This window comes from Girardinichthys multiradiatus, chromosome 18, assembly GCF_021462225.1.
Source record: "Girardinichthys multiradiatus isolate DD_20200921_A chromosome 18, DD_fGirMul_XY1, whole genome shotgun sequence".
NCBI classification, from domain to species: Eukaryota; Metazoa; Chordata; class Actinopteri; order Cyprinodontiformes; family Goodeidae; genus Girardinichthys; species Girardinichthys multiradiatus.
The window spans coordinates 5,466,705-5,485,467 of record NC_061810.1 but is presented as its reverse complement, the minus strand read 5'-3'; the positions used below and the strand labels follow the sequence as shown (position 1 = coordinate 5,485,467).

The 18,763-nt window shown below is 41.5% G+C and overlaps 1 protein-coding gene across 3 annotated transcripts in view; it reads right to left on the bottom strand.

Annotated features, from left to right (window-relative positions):
* Nucleotides 1–18,763, bottom strand: part of snx19b (sorting nexin 19b) — a 58,712-nt gene that overhangs the window by 19,813 nt on the left and 20,136 nt on the right. For 2 of the 3 annotated variants that reach the window (XM_047391694.1, XM_047391693.1), the window contains exon 11: nucleotides 16,313–16,442. In XM_047391694.1, coding sequence (XP_047247650.1) covers nucleotides 16,313–16,442 — 130 coding nt within the window. The remainder of the gene's footprint in view (nucleotides 1–16,312; nucleotides 16,443–18,763) is intronic. The other variant, XM_047391696.1, reaches the window with a different exon arrangement.

Sequence of the window (18,763 nt, the reverse complement as noted above, 5' to 3'; positions counted from 1 at the left end):
TGTGTTAGACTACAGATGGATTTATTTTAGTTGCCATTTAAGGTCAACGAAGACAAGTACAACCAGGTCCTGTTAGAGCTAAAATAAGCCCACAGCCAGATTTCCACAGACAAGATGTCACTGCACAAGTATGTCTCTGGAGGCAGAAGATGAAGTGTGCCTTTTGGATGCATGTCTCAGGTGAGTGGTGAAAACGGACACCGTGGATGTGGAGAGGCCAAGGGGTCACTGCATGACTTCAGCATGACTCTTCTTACTTGAAACATGTGTTTATCACTTACCGAGTTAATTCTGCAAACTTGGCTGCGGTGTTTAGGCACGCACCACTCGTCCTCCATCTAACTTTATCAACTGCAGACAATAATGAGCTGTGTAATTTTACACGTGCCACCAAGGGAGGATTTCAGAGTCGCAACAAGTCTCTCTAATGCCAAATAAGGATGAATACACAGAGAAGCTGTCTGCGGTTAATTGTTGGCACATTCAGATGATGATGATGTCCTGTTTGATATGCTTCTAAAGTAACTTTGCTGGATGACATGTTATAGCCCTTTGAGGGTGTTACATACAGCAGAGAAAAAAAATCCCATCCTGAAACAACCCAGTATGTGTAACTTGGGAAAAAGCTGTTGAAAAGAAATATTGGACTGTGCAAACAAGATAGTGACACTACACCTCATATATAGGTGTTGACCTATACATGATGTGAGATATAAACCCCTCAGACTGCCTGATCACACCACAACTTCTGACTTTGTCTCCTCTCAGGAACAGCGTGTCCCTAGATGTCCCACCTCGTCTGCTCTTCAGGAGTAGACAGATAACACACTTTATTATGTAACAGCCCTTTTTTTCCCAACAATCCCTTCCCTCTCCTCACCAGCACCAAATTCTTCATGTTAGCCCCGTCTATGTCACCAGCTCCCTCAGCCAGGGAGCAAATTCCTGCTGACAGGAGAAGCTTATTGCTTCCCAGCAGGCTTCCCTGTTTTTATCTCCACAGGCTCCATGTGTCAAGGAACAGCATTAGAGGAGAACAAAAATGGACAGCATAGGGGTTTAATCTTTCTCCTCGCTGCAGAAACAACCACCAATGTCCAGGTATTGAGGACAGATATATGTCGCTGAGGCTATTTATTTAGAGTAAGATTTAGTTCTCACTGTCATAAAGAATCAGCAGGCCCTCATTCAGTAACAAGCCATGGTGTACTCTTAACAGAACTGAAAACATGATTTAAGCAGTGCTGTGGGACATTTGAGGGACTAAATAAAATGCATAGGGTTAAATGTACTGTACATTGCATGTGTTTTGGTCTGAAGTAATATCAGCGAGAACACTTCCCTGGGAGTAGCTGTAAGCTTTCTTACTTAAAATGTACTGAATGGGCCGCAGGGTGTGGACAGGGGTAGACCATGCGACCCATATACGGAGGCCTCAGTCCTTGACGCAGCTGTCCAGGGTTCAAGTCCCAACACTGGAGGCCTGTGCTGCATGTCTTTCCCTTCTCTCCAAACTGCTTCCTGCCTGCCTACTTTCAAAAAGCAACAAAAAAAATATAGACCACTAGTGCCACAAAAAAAAATCTAAAAATGTGCCCACCAGTTTAATTCCTGCTCACACCTCCAATGCTGCCAACTTCAAACAGGAACGTGAATGAATAGTAAATAAGAAAACCCACGGAGGAACAGCTCTTGCTACACATTCCAACCACAGCTTCAGAGTCCTCTCCGAATAACACAATGTGGTCATAAGCTGAATAGCACAGCAGGGATTCAGAAACCACTTTGACTGGAGCCAAGCTAAATGTTCACCAAAGCAGACCACTGGGTATCAGACTGAGATCCCTGGGTATTAATTAACAGCCTACCAGAAGTAGAATCAGAGCGACTAGCAGAAAAAGGCTGAGCGAGAGCGTTCTTCGTGACGACTGTTGACACAGTCTAAATCGCTCCAACGCCCCTGTACTCTGCCCTGCATCATCAAGCTGTCAGCAAGGACTTGTAGTGTCATTCAGAATTGTTTATGGAAGTATTAATACGCTGTTTTAGGCAGTAAAAATAAAGAATAATTGTAATTGTATAACAAGTTCTGCATGTGACTAGAAGAAGAGAGGGGCCACATGGACTCTGGTGAAGTGAAACACATGATGAACTTAAACCAACAACACAAAAATTAGGTGTACAAGTTGGAATTTATAGTGGATTTTCTCTAATCCACACAAGGTCAAAGGTGTATATACAGGCTCAAACACCTCCACTGATATTCGGTTAAATGTCCCCTAGATAGTGGCACCTTAACCAGATGGTTTTGATAGACATCAACAAGCTTCATAGATAATTATGGGTCAACTCTTCTCTCCATGCGGTAAATTTGTTTCCTGGCACATAGCTGGGTTTTAGGCATAGTGCACAACGTTTCAGTGTAGCTGACATCTGGGCCATTCCACAAGCTTAATTTCAGCATGTGGTATTCATTCCAAAACCAGATTTGTTGTGCATCTTGGATCGCTATCCTGTTTCAACTACCTACAATATTAGCCTCAGGTTCAAGGAGAGTCAGGAGAATGTTTAAGTGCAACCCAGGAACCACCTTGGCCTGGCCTGGAACTAACGCTGGTCCTGATCCACCAGTGTCAGTGTCCACAGTGAAGCTGGACAAGTCCGATTTGTCCCTAGGACAGATTTTCTAATTAGACGAAACAGATTGAGCTATTTGATCCCATTGACAAAAAGTGGGTTTGGTGGAGTCAAGGTGAGTCTCTTAGATTTAAGGAACCATACAAACTGTCAAACATGGTGGTGGTAGCATCATGCTATGAGCCCGTTTTGTTGCCAGCGATACTTGTCATCCCCCTAAGTCTCCAGCTTCATTTCGAATTAACAGATAGATGGTTTACACTGTGAGCCAGTTGAGTTCCATCAAGATAATGATGTCAAACACATCAACAATGGCTCTGGAATATAAAAAGCTCCTGAAAAGCATGGTGTGTATGATTTTGACCCTGTGACGAAAATCCAAAATGAATTCTAACTTGTGCAAAAGATGTTTGTTGTAGAATCATTCCTGACATGATGTTACTGACCTCAGGCTTACAGCCAACCTCTTAAAAAAAAACGGAACTTCTCAGTCCAGTTTAATTAACTGCAGTCGATGTAATGCACTGTCATCATCTTTTACTCAGTTTCTCCGCCTCATTGTTGAGACCCAAGTCTTCCAGTGGGATTACTTCTAGATAAGAGGAAATGTATTAGTCCATCATAGTGTATACCCAAATAAAAAGCTTTAATTCATGCATTTACATAACTGATATATTAGCTGTAAGCTGTTTGGTCATTTTGTTCATTAGTATTTGTGTTGAAGCCTGTTAGCTAATAAGAGAAGCAATTCTACCCTTATTTACAAGACTTTGAGAACAATTTGGCTCAGGCTGGATTTTCCATCCAGACAGTGAATGGAGAGAAACTATATTCATCCTGAACTGGCCTGGGTTCCAGTCCACAAAAAACAGACATATCACAAACCAGACCTGTCCAACCCCTTTTATAGGAGCAGGAGATGGCTTTTTCAGCCTCACATGTCTCACACACTGACTAAGACCCTGATTTGGCTTCATCACTTACACACTTTTTCTATTATTCCCAAACTCCATATTAAATTCAGAAAGACATATGCAGTCTACCAGGGAGACTAAAGTTTTTACTGCCTGGAGCTGCTGTTTGCATCCCACTGAAGAGCTGTCAGATTATATAAAAACTTCCACAGCACTTCCATACTCAGCTGAAAAATAAGTGCCAATGAGAGGTTTGTGAAAGACTTTACCAAACCAAATTCAGTCAGGGCTATTAGCTGAATACAAAATAAAGAAACGGCAAACCAAACAACTTGGTTTACCCAGCTAGCTGCTTTTATAACCACACCAATACAAAAATTAACTTTTCAGAGCATTAAAAGATAAGAAGCCAGTGGAGTCCTACGCCATCCATATCAGTAGGTGGTTTTAATCTCTGTCTGGCCCTTTGACCCACCTGGTTTAGGTGTAACTGTCAGTTTTCTTTACAAAAGTCACTGGCTTTTTGATGCTTCTTACTGAAGTAGCAAATGTGCTTTAAAGAGGGAGGATGATTGGTAGCTTTATGCAACATGCTCTGTGTGGCAAAAAACTAACAATGTACTGTTATGGATGTATGATTCTGTGACCTTTTCTAATCATCTCTTTGCTGCCCTAATTAAATATATCTGCCCTTGTTGCTTATCTGCTGCACTGCTCACTGCTACAGCTTACACACCATAACGTCTGATCACATAAGATGCAACACATAGTCAAGGATAAACTGATACAAGAACAGGCATGGATAAAAGCAGGACTCACGCTCCATTCTTTGCTCCTCTCGGTTCATCCCTAAGATGGGCTGAGGGGGGCCCGGTACCGAAGGTGAATGTCATTCTGTATCTGTTCATTTGTATACTCTGTACAGTGATCATTTTGGCATTAAATCTGGATTTTATACTTAACCATTTCTCATTATTTCACAAGGTAAATACTTTGTCGGTTTTACTGGTTGGGTCTCGGAACTGGAGAGAAACGGACCCGATGGTGTACAGGGAGGAAAAGAGAGTAAAAACTCCCATTTTACAACAGTGGGGGCTCGTCCGACTGTCCAGATTCCAAACGAGACCAACCCTGCAAGGAGGACCCCAGACAGCGGCGGGGGGACCGAGCCTTCAGTACAGACCGCGGTCATCTCATCAGGTAAGCAGAAATACCTGGTAGACAGACGCTTTTACTGCAAGGCTCGACTCTCATGTCTCTTTTTCTGGACTTCCACTGATCCAAATTTAAGTACAGAGTGACATTCACTTAGTCTATATTGTTGTGGAAACTGGTGAAAAAGATGAAGAGGTAAAAAGATGTCAGGGGTAGAGAACTCATGCATGAGATAGAAAAACGAATCAGTGATTTAACGAAGAAAGGTTTGAATAAGATAGCGGATCCGGCTTGAGGAGTGGGGATCGGTTAACCTCAGGGTGACTGATTGGTTGAATTAATTGGTGAATTTATCTATATGGATTTAATCTGTGGATTGGTTGGTTGATTAATTGATTGATGACTCAATGATCTTGACACTCCGGGAAACTTGCGTACGAAGTTATACAAAATAAGTCTCCACCTGCTTTTACAGGCACGCCTCACGTAAACAGTAGTTTTGATGTTGATTGAGAGTGATCAGGAAATTTCTCACAGTGGTTGAATAAGATAGAGAATTGGCTTTGGAGGATCGGAAATTGGTTGAAACTCCGGCATAGCAAAAGATAGTCTCCACCTGTTTTTACAGGCTCGCCTCGTTAAACAGTAGTACTGTGAATGATGATTAATGTTTTTACATAACTTGTTGTACTGTGTGAAAGAGGTCGGTGGATTGAGGAAGTGTGTAGACTGGAAACCTAGCGGTGATAACAAAGACTGCACACTGAATCCATCCTCCGGTGGAGTGAATGTATTCTGGTGTCTTGGAAGCCGATTAGAGCGCTTTCAATTGGACCGGGAGCTTGGAACATAGCGTGTCATACGTCCCGGTTGGCCAAAACTGAGTGTTGTGAATAAAAAGCAAGTCATGGGGGCGGCCCCATGAGAAACTGAGTGAGTATGAATGAGAGTAATAGTCCTTATCCAGCAGTGTCCACAAGGACGCTGGTGGAAACGGCAAACAGCGAATCATAAATCCAGCTAAAACCACAAAACAACAATTGGACTCTTAACAGCTGGTGCAAATACATGCAGGTTGTGGGAATGTTTTGGACATTCATGGAGATTTTATAGGTAAATCATTTTCTCCCACTGTCATTCAGCCGCCGTGGCACTGCAATTCATAAACAGGTGAAGAAAATAGTTTTATAACTCAGTGTGCGCCTCCCCCGCTTTCTGTTAAAACTCACAAAACAAACCTAGTCTACTCAAGCATGGTGTCAGACTAGATTGAAAATTAAAGAACAGAGAAAACAGCAAGAGCAGCCTTTAACTAACATAGCCATAATGTTGAGGCCTGTTGAAAAGCACACGGCAGACATTTCAGCTCAACTGAAAACGTAAAACAAAAAGGGGGCAGACCGCCACCCATCCCAGTTCAGAACACCAAGGTAGTTCCAAATTACTCAGAGGAGGAATCTAAAACTCAGACCAGTAGCTAAAACCAATCAAAACTCCCACAAGGTGAAGCAGGTGCCTGAAAATCCTTCTATGGTGTTACTCTACAAGCGACACTATAATAACGTGCAGAAGATTCATTTAACAGGGAAATAATTCCATATTTGACCCAGATTCTGTGCATTTTTGATTTTTCCTCTGTTGAGAGAAGTTCAATTCTCTCCTCAGCTCTGTGAAATGACTGCAGCATTAAACTTGACACAGACATGCAGCGGCCTGAAAACAAAGATAACACTTCTGCACACAGCAGAAGCTCTGAGAGCTCTGATAAAGATTGTAACTCTACCCTGCATGTGGCAAACTCAAGGCCCGCGGGCCAAAACACCGCCCACCAGAAGTTTATGTGATTCTCGAGAAGTAGAACCTTAGATACGATAACCTTTTCTCTCTCAATAGGGGGAAGTATAGGAAAACAGCAGAAGTCACTGTGCTGGTTCAAAGCAACAAGTCCCATTTCTCAAAAGTCATAAATTGAAGGATAATTTGAAAAACATATTTTGTGTAACTGTGTTAAATCTGCAATCAGTTTAATCAAAAGGTTTCATTAAAAGCAGGACTGGGCAGCGTTCCAGTCCACAGTGCTCCATGGAATCAAATAATGATTGATTTCACTAAGATGGGACCAGAACACAAAACTGAAGGAAAATGTTACTTCTAAAAAGGGAAAGACCAGGAAATCACACCATGGGAGTGCCTGAAATCATGAGATGTGATGATGACACTCATTTTCTCCAATAAAAGATCCAGGGGAAGTTGAAAGATGAATGGGAGTAAAATGTAAATTGGTGCAGGTTTTCAAACCAGCATCTCATGGGTTAGTATGGAGAGCTAACAGAACTATTTATACAAAAAGAAAAACTGGCTAAAGTCTGCAGACACAAAATTAACCTGGATTGAAGCTCTAACTATGTTTATTTAATATGAGATCCTCTCCAAATGCAACAGTATATGTCAGTCTACATGAGATACTAACAACTGCACCTACCGCAGAAATAACATCACACTGTGTGGAAGTTTTGCTGACTGATCATAGGCTGGATCTATGAAACATTATGTGCTTGACACTTTTACCAGGTCGGCTGAGAGAGTTAATCACACAATCAAAAAACGATTGGCTAAAATTTGTGCTGATACAAAAATGAAGTGGCTGGATGTGCTGCCCTTGGTGATGTTTTACATCAGATCATCACCCACTGAGCTCATGGGTTTAACTCCCCATCAGCTGCTGACAGGAAGAACCATGCCCTGACCTTTCACCTTCTCTTTTCAGTCAGGTTGTGCACCCATCTGGATTCACAGAGAGAGCAACTGACACACTATGCTCAATATTTCAATCTGCTGTGAAGTTTTTGTCTCATAACACACATGAGGCTCTAACCAAAGAACCAACAGGAGAAACAAATGGAGCTCTGGATGAGGACAAAACTAAGGTCAGCAGATCATATAGCAGGAAGGGAGAGCCATCCTCCGAAGGAAACCTCAGAGAAATCAGAAAGCACCTGAGGAAGAACATACGAATAAATGCGATTGGATATCTTTTGACTTAACATTTCATTTCCAGCTAACACATCATAAATATGCTTGTGAAACTAAATTAATATATTCCAGTAACCATAAGGTCAAAAGGTAAAATTAACTCATCTCTTTGCTTTCAACTAACAAAATACAATTATGTGGAACCTGTTTCATGAATTTCTGAGTGGGCTGGGTTACTTCAACAGAGGGAATGTGATAAAGAAATAAAGAATAAAAATTCTACTTGTTGGGTTAAAGCTTGAGGGAGTATGTCCCGGTAAATATGAAAGGAAGACACAAAATCAAAAATCACAGAGGGGAGAAGGATTTCTAAAGTAAAACTGTGTGAAGAGTCAATAAACAAATGTTTACTTCTGTGAATGTGGGAAATTGTGGAATAAATTGCATAAAGGGTTAAAGGAGTGTTCAACCATTTAATCAATTTGAATAACTTCATGAATAGAAATTATAACTTCCCATGTGCTTCTGAGTTATTTATTTATAGATGATGTTGTTTGCAACTTAGATTGTAAATTAACTTGATACAAGGCCTTGAACTTTTACTTGCTGCTGAACAGAACTGATTTATGGGTAATAATTGCTTTGGGGGTGACTACCTATTGACTGGACAGTAAAGATGTGCCCTGGTTACCCTCTCCATCCAGGATGCCCTGACACCGATTGGCCTACTTTGTCAGAGGGAACCTTTCAGAAAATGTGTTTTTGAATTTGATAGTTCTGCTAGAATACAAACTGCTTCCTGTTAGAACCGATTCTAATCTTTTAAATGACACCACGGCAATACAGGACAGCTGAAGGCTGTGTAACCAGGATGTTGAAATTATTTCTTGTCAAATTAGAATAGCTTTGGATATGATCCTAGCAAAAAGAAGAAGGTTGTGTGGTGTTTCTGGAGAGGCGTGTTGTTCTTTTATTCCCAACAATTACAGCACCTGATGGATCTCTAACGAAGGCCCTAAAAGGATTGCAATCACTATCCATTAAATTAAAATCGCACTCAGGAATCAAAGAACAATTCACAAACATGTTTGAGACGTGGTTTGGAAAATGGGGAAACCTACTGGTGAGTATATTCACTTCATTGACTGTTGAGGTGATCGCAGGTTGTGTTTGCTATTGTGCAACATGTATTCGAGCTCTCATACTCAGGTGTATTGATTGTGCGATTGGTTCCACTGATACCAGAGGTTTGAGATTCTGAGAATATCAAATGGATGTGGTGCCAGAGCACGCACTGATGTTGTCCACTGAATATTTGAGCACAAGTGATGATGTGGATCCCTTAGAACCAAACCAAAGTGTTGGAGAAATTATAATACTGTGCTGTGAGGAGGTCGAAACCCATTGCTCAGAGCCAGCCTGAAAATGGGAGCAAAATCCAATCACAGCCATAAACCAAGGATGCCACACCAGGAGGATGACCAACCCTTTCCTGCGGCCTGGAGGGGGACCGGACCAGACAACTGCAATAGATAATTGAACAGGATCTACGATTTAGGGTCTACAATATACTGATACCCATTGTGCTGCTCATTTCCGCTGTGCTTTTAGGTTTTTATTTTTGTTGTTTTTCATTTTTCAACAGGGCATTATTATCTATTTGCGATGTTTTAATCATTTAAATTTCAGACATACATCAGCATAGGTCTGTTCTATGGGAAATAGAGGAGTTGCACACACTGAGGACTGAGGACTGCAGGCAGTAACCGGAGAGATGGCACTCCGTTTGGGGAGGTGGAGTTATGCGACGGCCGGAAGGAACTGCCTGCCATATTCTAGCTTAGGTCCATATGCACCAGACACATTGATTGATGTGAGGTGGGTTTTCCCCACCTCAACAGGAGGATTGTTATGGATGTATGATTCTGTGGCCTTTTCTAATCATCTCTTTGCTGCCTTAATTAAATATATCTTCCCTTGTTGCTTATCTGCTGCACCGCTCATTGCTACAGTTTACACAACATAACTGTTGATTTCACATAAGATGCAACACATAGTCAAGAATAAACTGATACAAGAGGATGACACTCTTTAGGAGTGTTAAGAACAGGCATGGATAAAAGCAGGACTCACGCTCCATTCTTTGCTCCTCTCGGTTCATCCCTAAGATGGGCTGAGGGGGGCCCGGTACCGAAGGTGAATGTCATTCTGTATCTGTTCATTTGTGTACTCTGTACACTGATCATTTTGGCATTAAATCTTGATTTTATACATAACCGTTTCTCATTATTTCACAAGGTAAATACTTTGTTGGTTTTACTGGTTGGGTCTCGGAACTGGAGAGGAACGGACCCGGTGGTGTACAGGGAGGAAACAGAGTAAAAACTCCCATTTTACAACAGTACTCTGACCACACCATGTGACAGTGAAATGGGTGGTGGCAGCATCATGGTGTGGAGATGCTTTTCTTCACCCTAAAGTCTAACCCATTTTATATACATGCTTGCAAAAATAAAATAGCCAATTTTTCTGTGTAGTACTGCTGATAGATGCTTGTTAATTATTTTTATAAATAAATAAAATGAAAGCCTGGAATTTGTAATCAAAGGTTGTTCTTGGTCTTGTTTTTTCTTATATATGTGGAATCGATGAAGTTGTAATCTGAACTCTGTGTGGGACAGTTTGATTTGTTGTGTTTCCATCAACAGTCATCAACACTTCTATCAACAGTTCCTCTCCTCTGAAAGGAAAAAACAGCTGATGACGGTAGAACCAGCTCCAAGATGCCGGCGTTTTGTTGACAGTGCTGTCTAACTCAGATGGAGAAAACAAAAAGCAAGGGGCTTTTTATGCCTGCTGGATGGCACTTCTTAAAATAATGCTCCGAGTATTAAAATGAGGACACAATACGCTGGTATTGACACCCCAGAGAATGTGAGGTCACAGGACACAGCATCCTGAAAATACTGTCTGCATGTTTGAAACTGGGAGCACGAGCTAAAACCATCGGTGCCAAATGCTTGGGGAGTTGATGTCAGGGTCAAACCCTGCAGGCATGCATGTATACACATGCACTGAAACACTTTACAACAAATGTTGCAGATAAATGACTTGTAAACAAAAGGTGAGAGAAATGTTCTCATTTTACATAGTGCAGATTTTGTTTCAGCTAACCTGCAGGGATAGAAATGTCCTGGTGTTGTTAGGGCGTGGACAACTGTTAAAAGCTCATACTCTTGTCTAAAATATCAACTGCTTTTGACTAATGACTGGCCTGTCAGCCAGCATCCCTCTGCAGCCCATGAACAGCATTCTCTGTGGAATCTCCACTGGGAAACATGTGTCACCTTGTCTTATCCTGGCTCAGTCAGCATACACAGCTGCTCTCTAAAACATAGATGTTTCCATCATTCATTTGCTGCAGAAATCCTTGCTGAAAACTCTTCAAGCTTACTTACAAGTTTACCAAGAAAGCAGTAAGAAGAGAAATGGGCACGGCGCATGGCCCTCTCATATTTTAAAGCTGGTGACACACTGGGAAAAATAAAATCAGGTCCGACTGTCTGTGGTAAAAAATCTGAACAATTAACAGATGGGAAATAAAAATAAAGACGCTTCAGGACAGAACAAAACCAAAATGTCCTGCAGAGATCTCACAGAAATAACTACACTGATAATTAGATATTTGTGAAAAAAATAATTACAATTGTGCATATGTTTACATTATAATCTTATGTTTTTTAGAATCAGAACCAGGTTTATTAGTCAACTTTGTGCACACAGACATGGAATTTGACTTTGGTTTCACTTTGCTTTCAATGTACTGAGAGGGGGGTATGAGCTTATGCATGTTCGGTGCAAAATGTCCCGCAGTAAATGGCAACCATTCATATCCAAAAAAGTAGAAAATGGTGAAGGGGTGATATGACTACCCTCAGAAAGATATGCTACCTAAATAAGCTAATAAGCCTGTTTCATCACTTCTTTATGCACCTGATACATTAGCATGCACAGTTTGATCACCAAGTAAGCCAGGATACAACAGACATTTTTGAAAATGTTAAAGACTTTGTTGGAATAAGCATCACAACACTGAGATCCCATATATACCTCATATATGTAAAACTGCTCCAGGATTTAGCAATGAGAATCCCAGTACTATGCATTGCAGATGCTCTGTCTGAACTGATGAAGATTCACTCACCTCAGCATGTCTCATGCTTACAATGGCTTGAATTGATGGCAGCTAGATCTACTGTCTGATTAACCCATGTAATAATTACTTGACCATTTGGCGCTTGTGGACCAATAAATTTCCAACTCCAGAGGGCCAGTTGATGCTCAAACTTGGAGAGAAAGAACTAATATGAAACAGAGACATCAAAGCAAAAGGCACATACTCTGTACTGAAATCTACACCCTTTATCCCAATAGACATGCATTAAACATAACAGCAGAAACACACATTAGCTATAAATTTGACAAATGTGCTGTATCACAAAACATGTTTTTAGATGTTCCAACATACAGAGCAGGATAGTAAACAGTTTTGGAAGCACCTTAATCAGGTGAAGTGAAGTATTACTACTGTATAGCTTGCTGCAAGACTAAATATGTTCTTTTAAATTATTTTGTTTTTAGAAAATATACAGTACAGAACAAATGTTTGGACACAACTTCTCATTCAAAGAGTTGTCTTTATTTTCATGACTGAATATTGTAGCTTCACACTGAAGGCATCAAAACTATGTATTAACACATGTGGAATTATATACTGAACAAAAAAGTGTGAAACAACTGAAAATGTGTCTTATATTCTAGGTTCTTCAAAGTAGCCACCTTTTGCTTTGATTACTGCTCCTCACACTCTTGGCATTCTGTTGATGAGCTTCAAGAGGAAGTCACCTGAAATGGATTTCACTTCACAGGTGTGCCCTGTCGGGTTTAATAAGTGGGATTTCAAGCCTTATAAATGTCGTTGGAACCATCAGTTGTGTTGTGCAGGAGGTGGATACAGTACACAGCTGATAGTCCTACTGAATAGACTGTTAGAATTTGTATTAAGGAAAGAAAAAAGCAGCTAAGTAAAGAAAAACGAGTGGCCATCATTACTTTAAGAAATGAAGGTCAGTCAGTCCGAACAATTGGGAAAACTTTGAAAGTATCCCCAAGTGAAGTCGCAAAAACCATCAAGCACTACAAAGAAACTGGCTCACATGAGGACCGCCCCAGGAAAGGAAGACCAAGAGTCACCTCTGCTGCGGACAATAAGTTCATCCGAGTCACCAGCCTCAGAAATCGCAGGTTAACAGCAGCTCAGATTAGAGAACAGGTCAATGCCACACAGAGTTCTAGCAGCAGACACATCTCTAGAACAACTGTTAAGAGGAGACTGTGTGAATCAGGCCTTCATGGTAAAATAGCTGCTAGGAAACCACTGCTGAGGACAGGCAACAAGCAGAAGAGACTTGTTTGGGCTAAAGAACACAAGGAATGGACATTAGACCAGTGGAAATCTGTGCTTTGGTCTGATGAGTCCAAGTTTGAGATCTTTGGTTCCAACCACCGTGTCTTTGTGCGGCGCAGAAGAGGTGAACGGATGGACTCTACATGCCTGGTTCCCACCGTGAAGCATGGAGGAGGAGGTGTGATGGTGTGGGGGTGCTTTGCTGGTGACACTGTTGGGGATTTATTCAAAATTGAAGGCATACTGAACCAGCATGGCTACCACAGCATCTTGCAGCGGCATGCTATTCCATCGGGTTTGCATTTAGTTGGACCATCATTTATTTTTCAACAGGACAATGACCCCAAACACACCTCCAGGGTGTGTAAGGGCTATTTGACCAAGAAGGAGAGTGATGGGGTGCTGCGCCAGATGACCTGGCCTCCACAGTCACCGGACCTGGACCCAATTGAGATGGTTTGGGGTGAGCTGGACCGCAGAGTGAAGGCAAAAGGGCCAACAAGTGCTAAGCATCTCTGGGAACTCCTTCAAGACTGTTGGAAAACCATTTCAGGTCACTACCTCTTGAAGCTCATCAACAGAATACCAAGAGTGTGCGGAGCAGTAATCAAAGCAAAAGGTGGCTACTTTGAAGAACCTAGAATATAAGACACATTTTCAGTTGTTTCACACTTTTTGTTCAGTATATAATTCCACATGTGTTCATTCATAGTTTTGATGCCTTCAGTGTGAAGCTACAATATTCATAGAAAATAAAGAAAACTCTTTGAATGAGAAGATGTGTCCAAACTTTTGGTCTGTACTGTATATAATTTTATTTTATTTTAATCCCAGATATGAAATAGAACCATTTTATTTACTGAATAAACATTCTTGTCAAACATAACTTAATGTAAAAACATTTACTGAAAAAAACAGGTAAGGCAATGCAAAACCAACGCTGCAGGTTGGACATGATCTGTAAAGCATTGATGGAAGGCATAAATGGTGGCCTAATGAGCGAATCAACTGTTATCAGACAGTTTCTGGAACATCTGACAGTTACAGCGTTTGGACAATGAAACACCTGTCATTTTAGTGTGGGAGGTTTCATGGCTAAATTGGACCAGTCTGGTAGCCAGTCTTCATTGATTGCACATTGCACCAGTAAGAGCAGAGGGTGAAGGTTCAATTAGCAGGGTAAGAGCACAGTTTTGCTCAAAATATTGAAATGCACACAACATTATGGGTGACATACCAGAGTTCAAAAGAGGACAAATTGTTGGTGCACGTCTTGCTGGCGCATCTGTGACCAAGACAGCAAGTCTTTGTGATGTATCAAGAGCCACGGTATCCAGGGTAATGTCAGCATACCACCAAGAAGGACGAACCACATCCAACAGGATTAACTGTGGATGGAAGAGGAAGCTGTCTGAAAGGGATGTTCGGGTGCTAACCCGGATTGTATCCAAAAAACATAAAACCACGGCAGCCCAAATCACGGCAGAATTAAATGTGCACCTCAACTCTCCTGTTTCCACCAGAACTGTCCGTCGGGAGCTCCACAGGGTCAATATACACGACCGGGCTGCTATAGCCAAACCTTTGGTCACTCATGCCAATGCCAAACGTTGGTTTCAATGGTGCAAGGAGCGCAAATCTTGGGCTGTGGACAATGTGAAACATGTATTGTTCTCTGATGAGTCCACCTTTACTGTTTTCCCCACATCTGGGAGAGTTACGGTGTGGAGAAGCCCCAAAGAAGCGTACCACCCAGACAGTTGCATGCCCAGAGTGAAGCATGGGAGTGGATCAGTGATGGTTTGGGCTGCCATATCATGGCATTCCCTTGGCCCAATACTTGTGCTAGATGGGCGCGTCACTGCCAAGGACCACCGAACCCTTCTTGAGGACCATGTGCATCCAAAGGTTCAAACATTGTATCCTGAAGGCGGTGCCGTGTATCAGGATGACAATGCACCAATACACACAACAAGACTGGTGAAAGATTGGTTTGATGAACATGAAAGTGAAGTTGAACATCTCCCATGGCCTGCACAGTCACCAGATCATAATATTGAGCCACTTTGGGGTGTTTTGGAGGAGCGAGTCAGGAAACGTTTTCCTCCACCAGTATCACGTAGTGACCTGGCCACTATCCTGCAAGAAGAATGGCTTAAAATCCCTCTGACCACTGTGCAGGTCTTGTATATGTCATTCCCAAGATGAATTGACGCTGTATTGGCCGCAAAAGGAGGCCCTACACCATACTAATAAATTATTGTGGTCTAAAACCAGGTGTTTCAGTTTCATTGTCCAACCCCTGTCCAATAGACAGCATTGCCGTGGCTCCATAGAGCTCGATAGGGATCGCAGTGTTCATGCTGTGTAATTCACCAACATGAGGGTTGTACAGATATAATAGGGACCGATGTTGGAACCAAGTTACACCCAAATCAGATCAATGTTTCTGGATGCTTATGCTGATGCTTAACTTCTTATGTCAGTGAATGTACAGAAACTTTGTAATTAAAAACATTGTTGTTTTACTGAAAAGCTTGAGTTTATAAAGAAATGTTCAGGAATCAATATTGCTCATCAGTCAGGTGTCAACATTCTCATGTAGCAGCTTTCAGATCAGCTTTGCAGGTTGGATCATTGTCTGGGGTAAGTCAACCACCCCCCCATAAATGATCCGACAGATTAAAGTTTAGGCTGTTTGATATCTGTAATTAAGTTATATATAGATAGATATATCTCCTTAAGACAAGTAGGACCAACCTTTACCCTGCTGTGATCTGATGGGGCATGCAGTGAGCTAAATGCTTTACAAAAGGTTACAATGCTAATATTCTACTATTTTTTGTTTTTACACAGATTAACTTTTTTCATATATCTTTCTAAAAAGTAAAACTCTACAGTATATTGAGAGCACTCTAAAACCACTGTTAGCATGAGTGTACAGCTGAAATGTTGCTCAAAAAACAAAATTCCTTCAAGCACTGAGTTTTATGTGCAGAACATTTGCTGCCAAGAATGTCTGCATTTCATGCGATGTGCAGAAGAAAGGCAGATGGGAAATTATTTAGCTTTTGCTTGGAAAGCTTTTCTTGAAAAGCCTTATTAGACCAGTGTTTTCTTGCGGCACCATGTTGTAGCATCCCAGCAGTGTCAAATAATATGTCACCTGTTAATGAGAGTTCCAAAAAGCAGCCTGACGGTCCTCTGGATGTTTTCCGAGCATAACCAGCTCCACTGCTCCTTCATCAGAAGACACAGGATGTTCAGAGTCACCTCAGCAAGGGACATCTCACCTGCTGAAACACACAAACATGTTCAATATGTTGACTCAACACTGTGAAACGTGTGACTGACAGAAGATTTGATGGAAGAAAAAACATGCATTATTTTCAGTAACAAAGAGATCTACACTGTCTGTTTGAATATGATAGATGTGCAAAACTGATGAGTACAGTTCCAACCATCTTATAGGTTTATTGACACTGCCCCCATGTGGCTAACCTTTAACAATGCAAGAAGTGTTGATTTCAGTCAATGGGAAAGCACAAAGCCTCACACTGGTGGTTTTCTACTATTGTACAGAGTGATCAGAGGAATACTTTTCGAAGACCTTAACTGCTTTAAAAGTTTACTTTATAAAAATATATATTTTTCCATGTATTTTTTTTCTGGTACAAAAGGATCCGCTAACTTCTTGCCACTATGGCCAGATTATCATCTCAGGTAAAGATGTGAAAAAAAAAAACTCATTAAGATCGCTCACTCAATCTAATTAACAGGCTGGTTGCTATTGAATAGAGGAAATTGTGCTTGAGATATAATTCTTGTGTTAGCAATGGCTGCCTTAAAAAAAGTCATGATCTCTTTGAATCAAAATTGCCCCATAAGCAGGAAACCGCTGCTAAAAAAAAAAAAAAGATCTGTTTTCTGGATCATCAAGAACGAGTTTAGTAGCAATGATGAAGGTTTCAGGATGTCCAAAAGTGTCCAGCAAGTGTGCTTGATGAGGGCTTATCTACAGAATCATGATGCTGGCAGTACAGAGCAGTGCAGGTGGGAGTGCATCTCCACTAGCAGGGAGGCAAAGATTGGTCACGTCTGTTCATTAATGGCATCAAGAAGAGTCTGGAATTCAGGAGGTACAAGGATTAACAGAAGAAGACTGGATAAAGTTTTTCTTCTCTGATGAGTGAGAATATTAAAACATATTTGTCCAGAAAATAAAATGTCCGCAACACAGTGAGCCCTGTGCTGAGGCAGCTGTGAAAATACCCTGATCCAATCCATGTGCAGGATTGCATTTCATCCAAGGGAATGTGCTCAATCCCAAGAACACAACCAAGAATAAAGAGACGGATCACAATGTGCTCCAGGAGCACCTTCTTCCCACAATCCTGGAACAATGTGGTGATGCTCTTTGAAGTTTTCAACACAAAGGAGTGCCGTGTCACAAGGCAAAAAGAGATGAAGTGGCTCCAAGATCAGAACATTCACTGTTCGGGCTAATGTTCAGGAAAGTGCCCAGATCATAAGCACACTGGGAACCTGTGGACAGTTAGGTAGAGAAACAAAAGCCAACAAACTGTGATCAACTTCCAGCACCAAGAAGATAAGAATGGGTCACCACCAAACAGGACTTGGCCCAGAAGCTGATTTCCAGCATGTCAGATTTATGAAGAAGACTACACTGTGTAATTATTAACTCTTCACATAATATAAAGCTTAAATTAAAATTTTTAAAGAAAACGCGAAATGTGTAAAAATAAATTTGCCTTGAGTTTGATTTAGAAGTGTCAGAGGCACAGTCTCATAATAACCAATCCAGATCTGGGGAGATTTAAGAGACCTGGAACAGGAACAAGGCCAAAGCAGTCAGGAATGTCTTCAGGAGCCACACAATGCAAACCTATATTTAGCATGAAGCCAGAGTCCACAAGTACAGGTCCTTCTCAAAATATTAGCATATTGTGATAAAGTTCATTATTTTCCATAATGTCATGATGAAAATTTAACATTCATATATTTTAGATTCATTGCACACTAACTGAAATATTTCAGGTCTTTTATTGTCTTAATACGGATGATTTTGGCATACAGCTCATGAAAACCCAAAATTCCTATCTCACAAAATTAGCATATCATTAAAAGGGTCTCTAAACGAGCTATGAACCTAATCATCTGAATCAACGAGTTAACTCTAAACACCTGCAAAAGATTCCTGAGGCCTTTAAAACTCCCAGCCTGGTTCATCACTCAAAACCCCAATCATGGGTAAGACTGCTGACCTGACTGCTGTCCAGAAGGCCACTATTGACACCCTAAAGCAAGAGGGTAAGACACAGAAAGACATTTCTGAACAAATAGGCTGTTCCCAGAGTGCTGTATCAAGGCACCTCAGTGGGAAGTCTGTGGGAAGGAAAAAGTGTGGCAGAAAACGCTGCACAACGAGAAGAGGTGACCGGACCCTGAGGAAGATTGTGGAGAAGGGCCGATTCCAGACCTTGGGGGACCTGCGGAAGCAGTGGACTGAGTCTGGAGTAGAAACATCCAGAGCCACCGTGCACAGGCGTGTGCAGGAAATGGGCTACAGGTGCTGCATTCCCCAGGTCAAGCCACT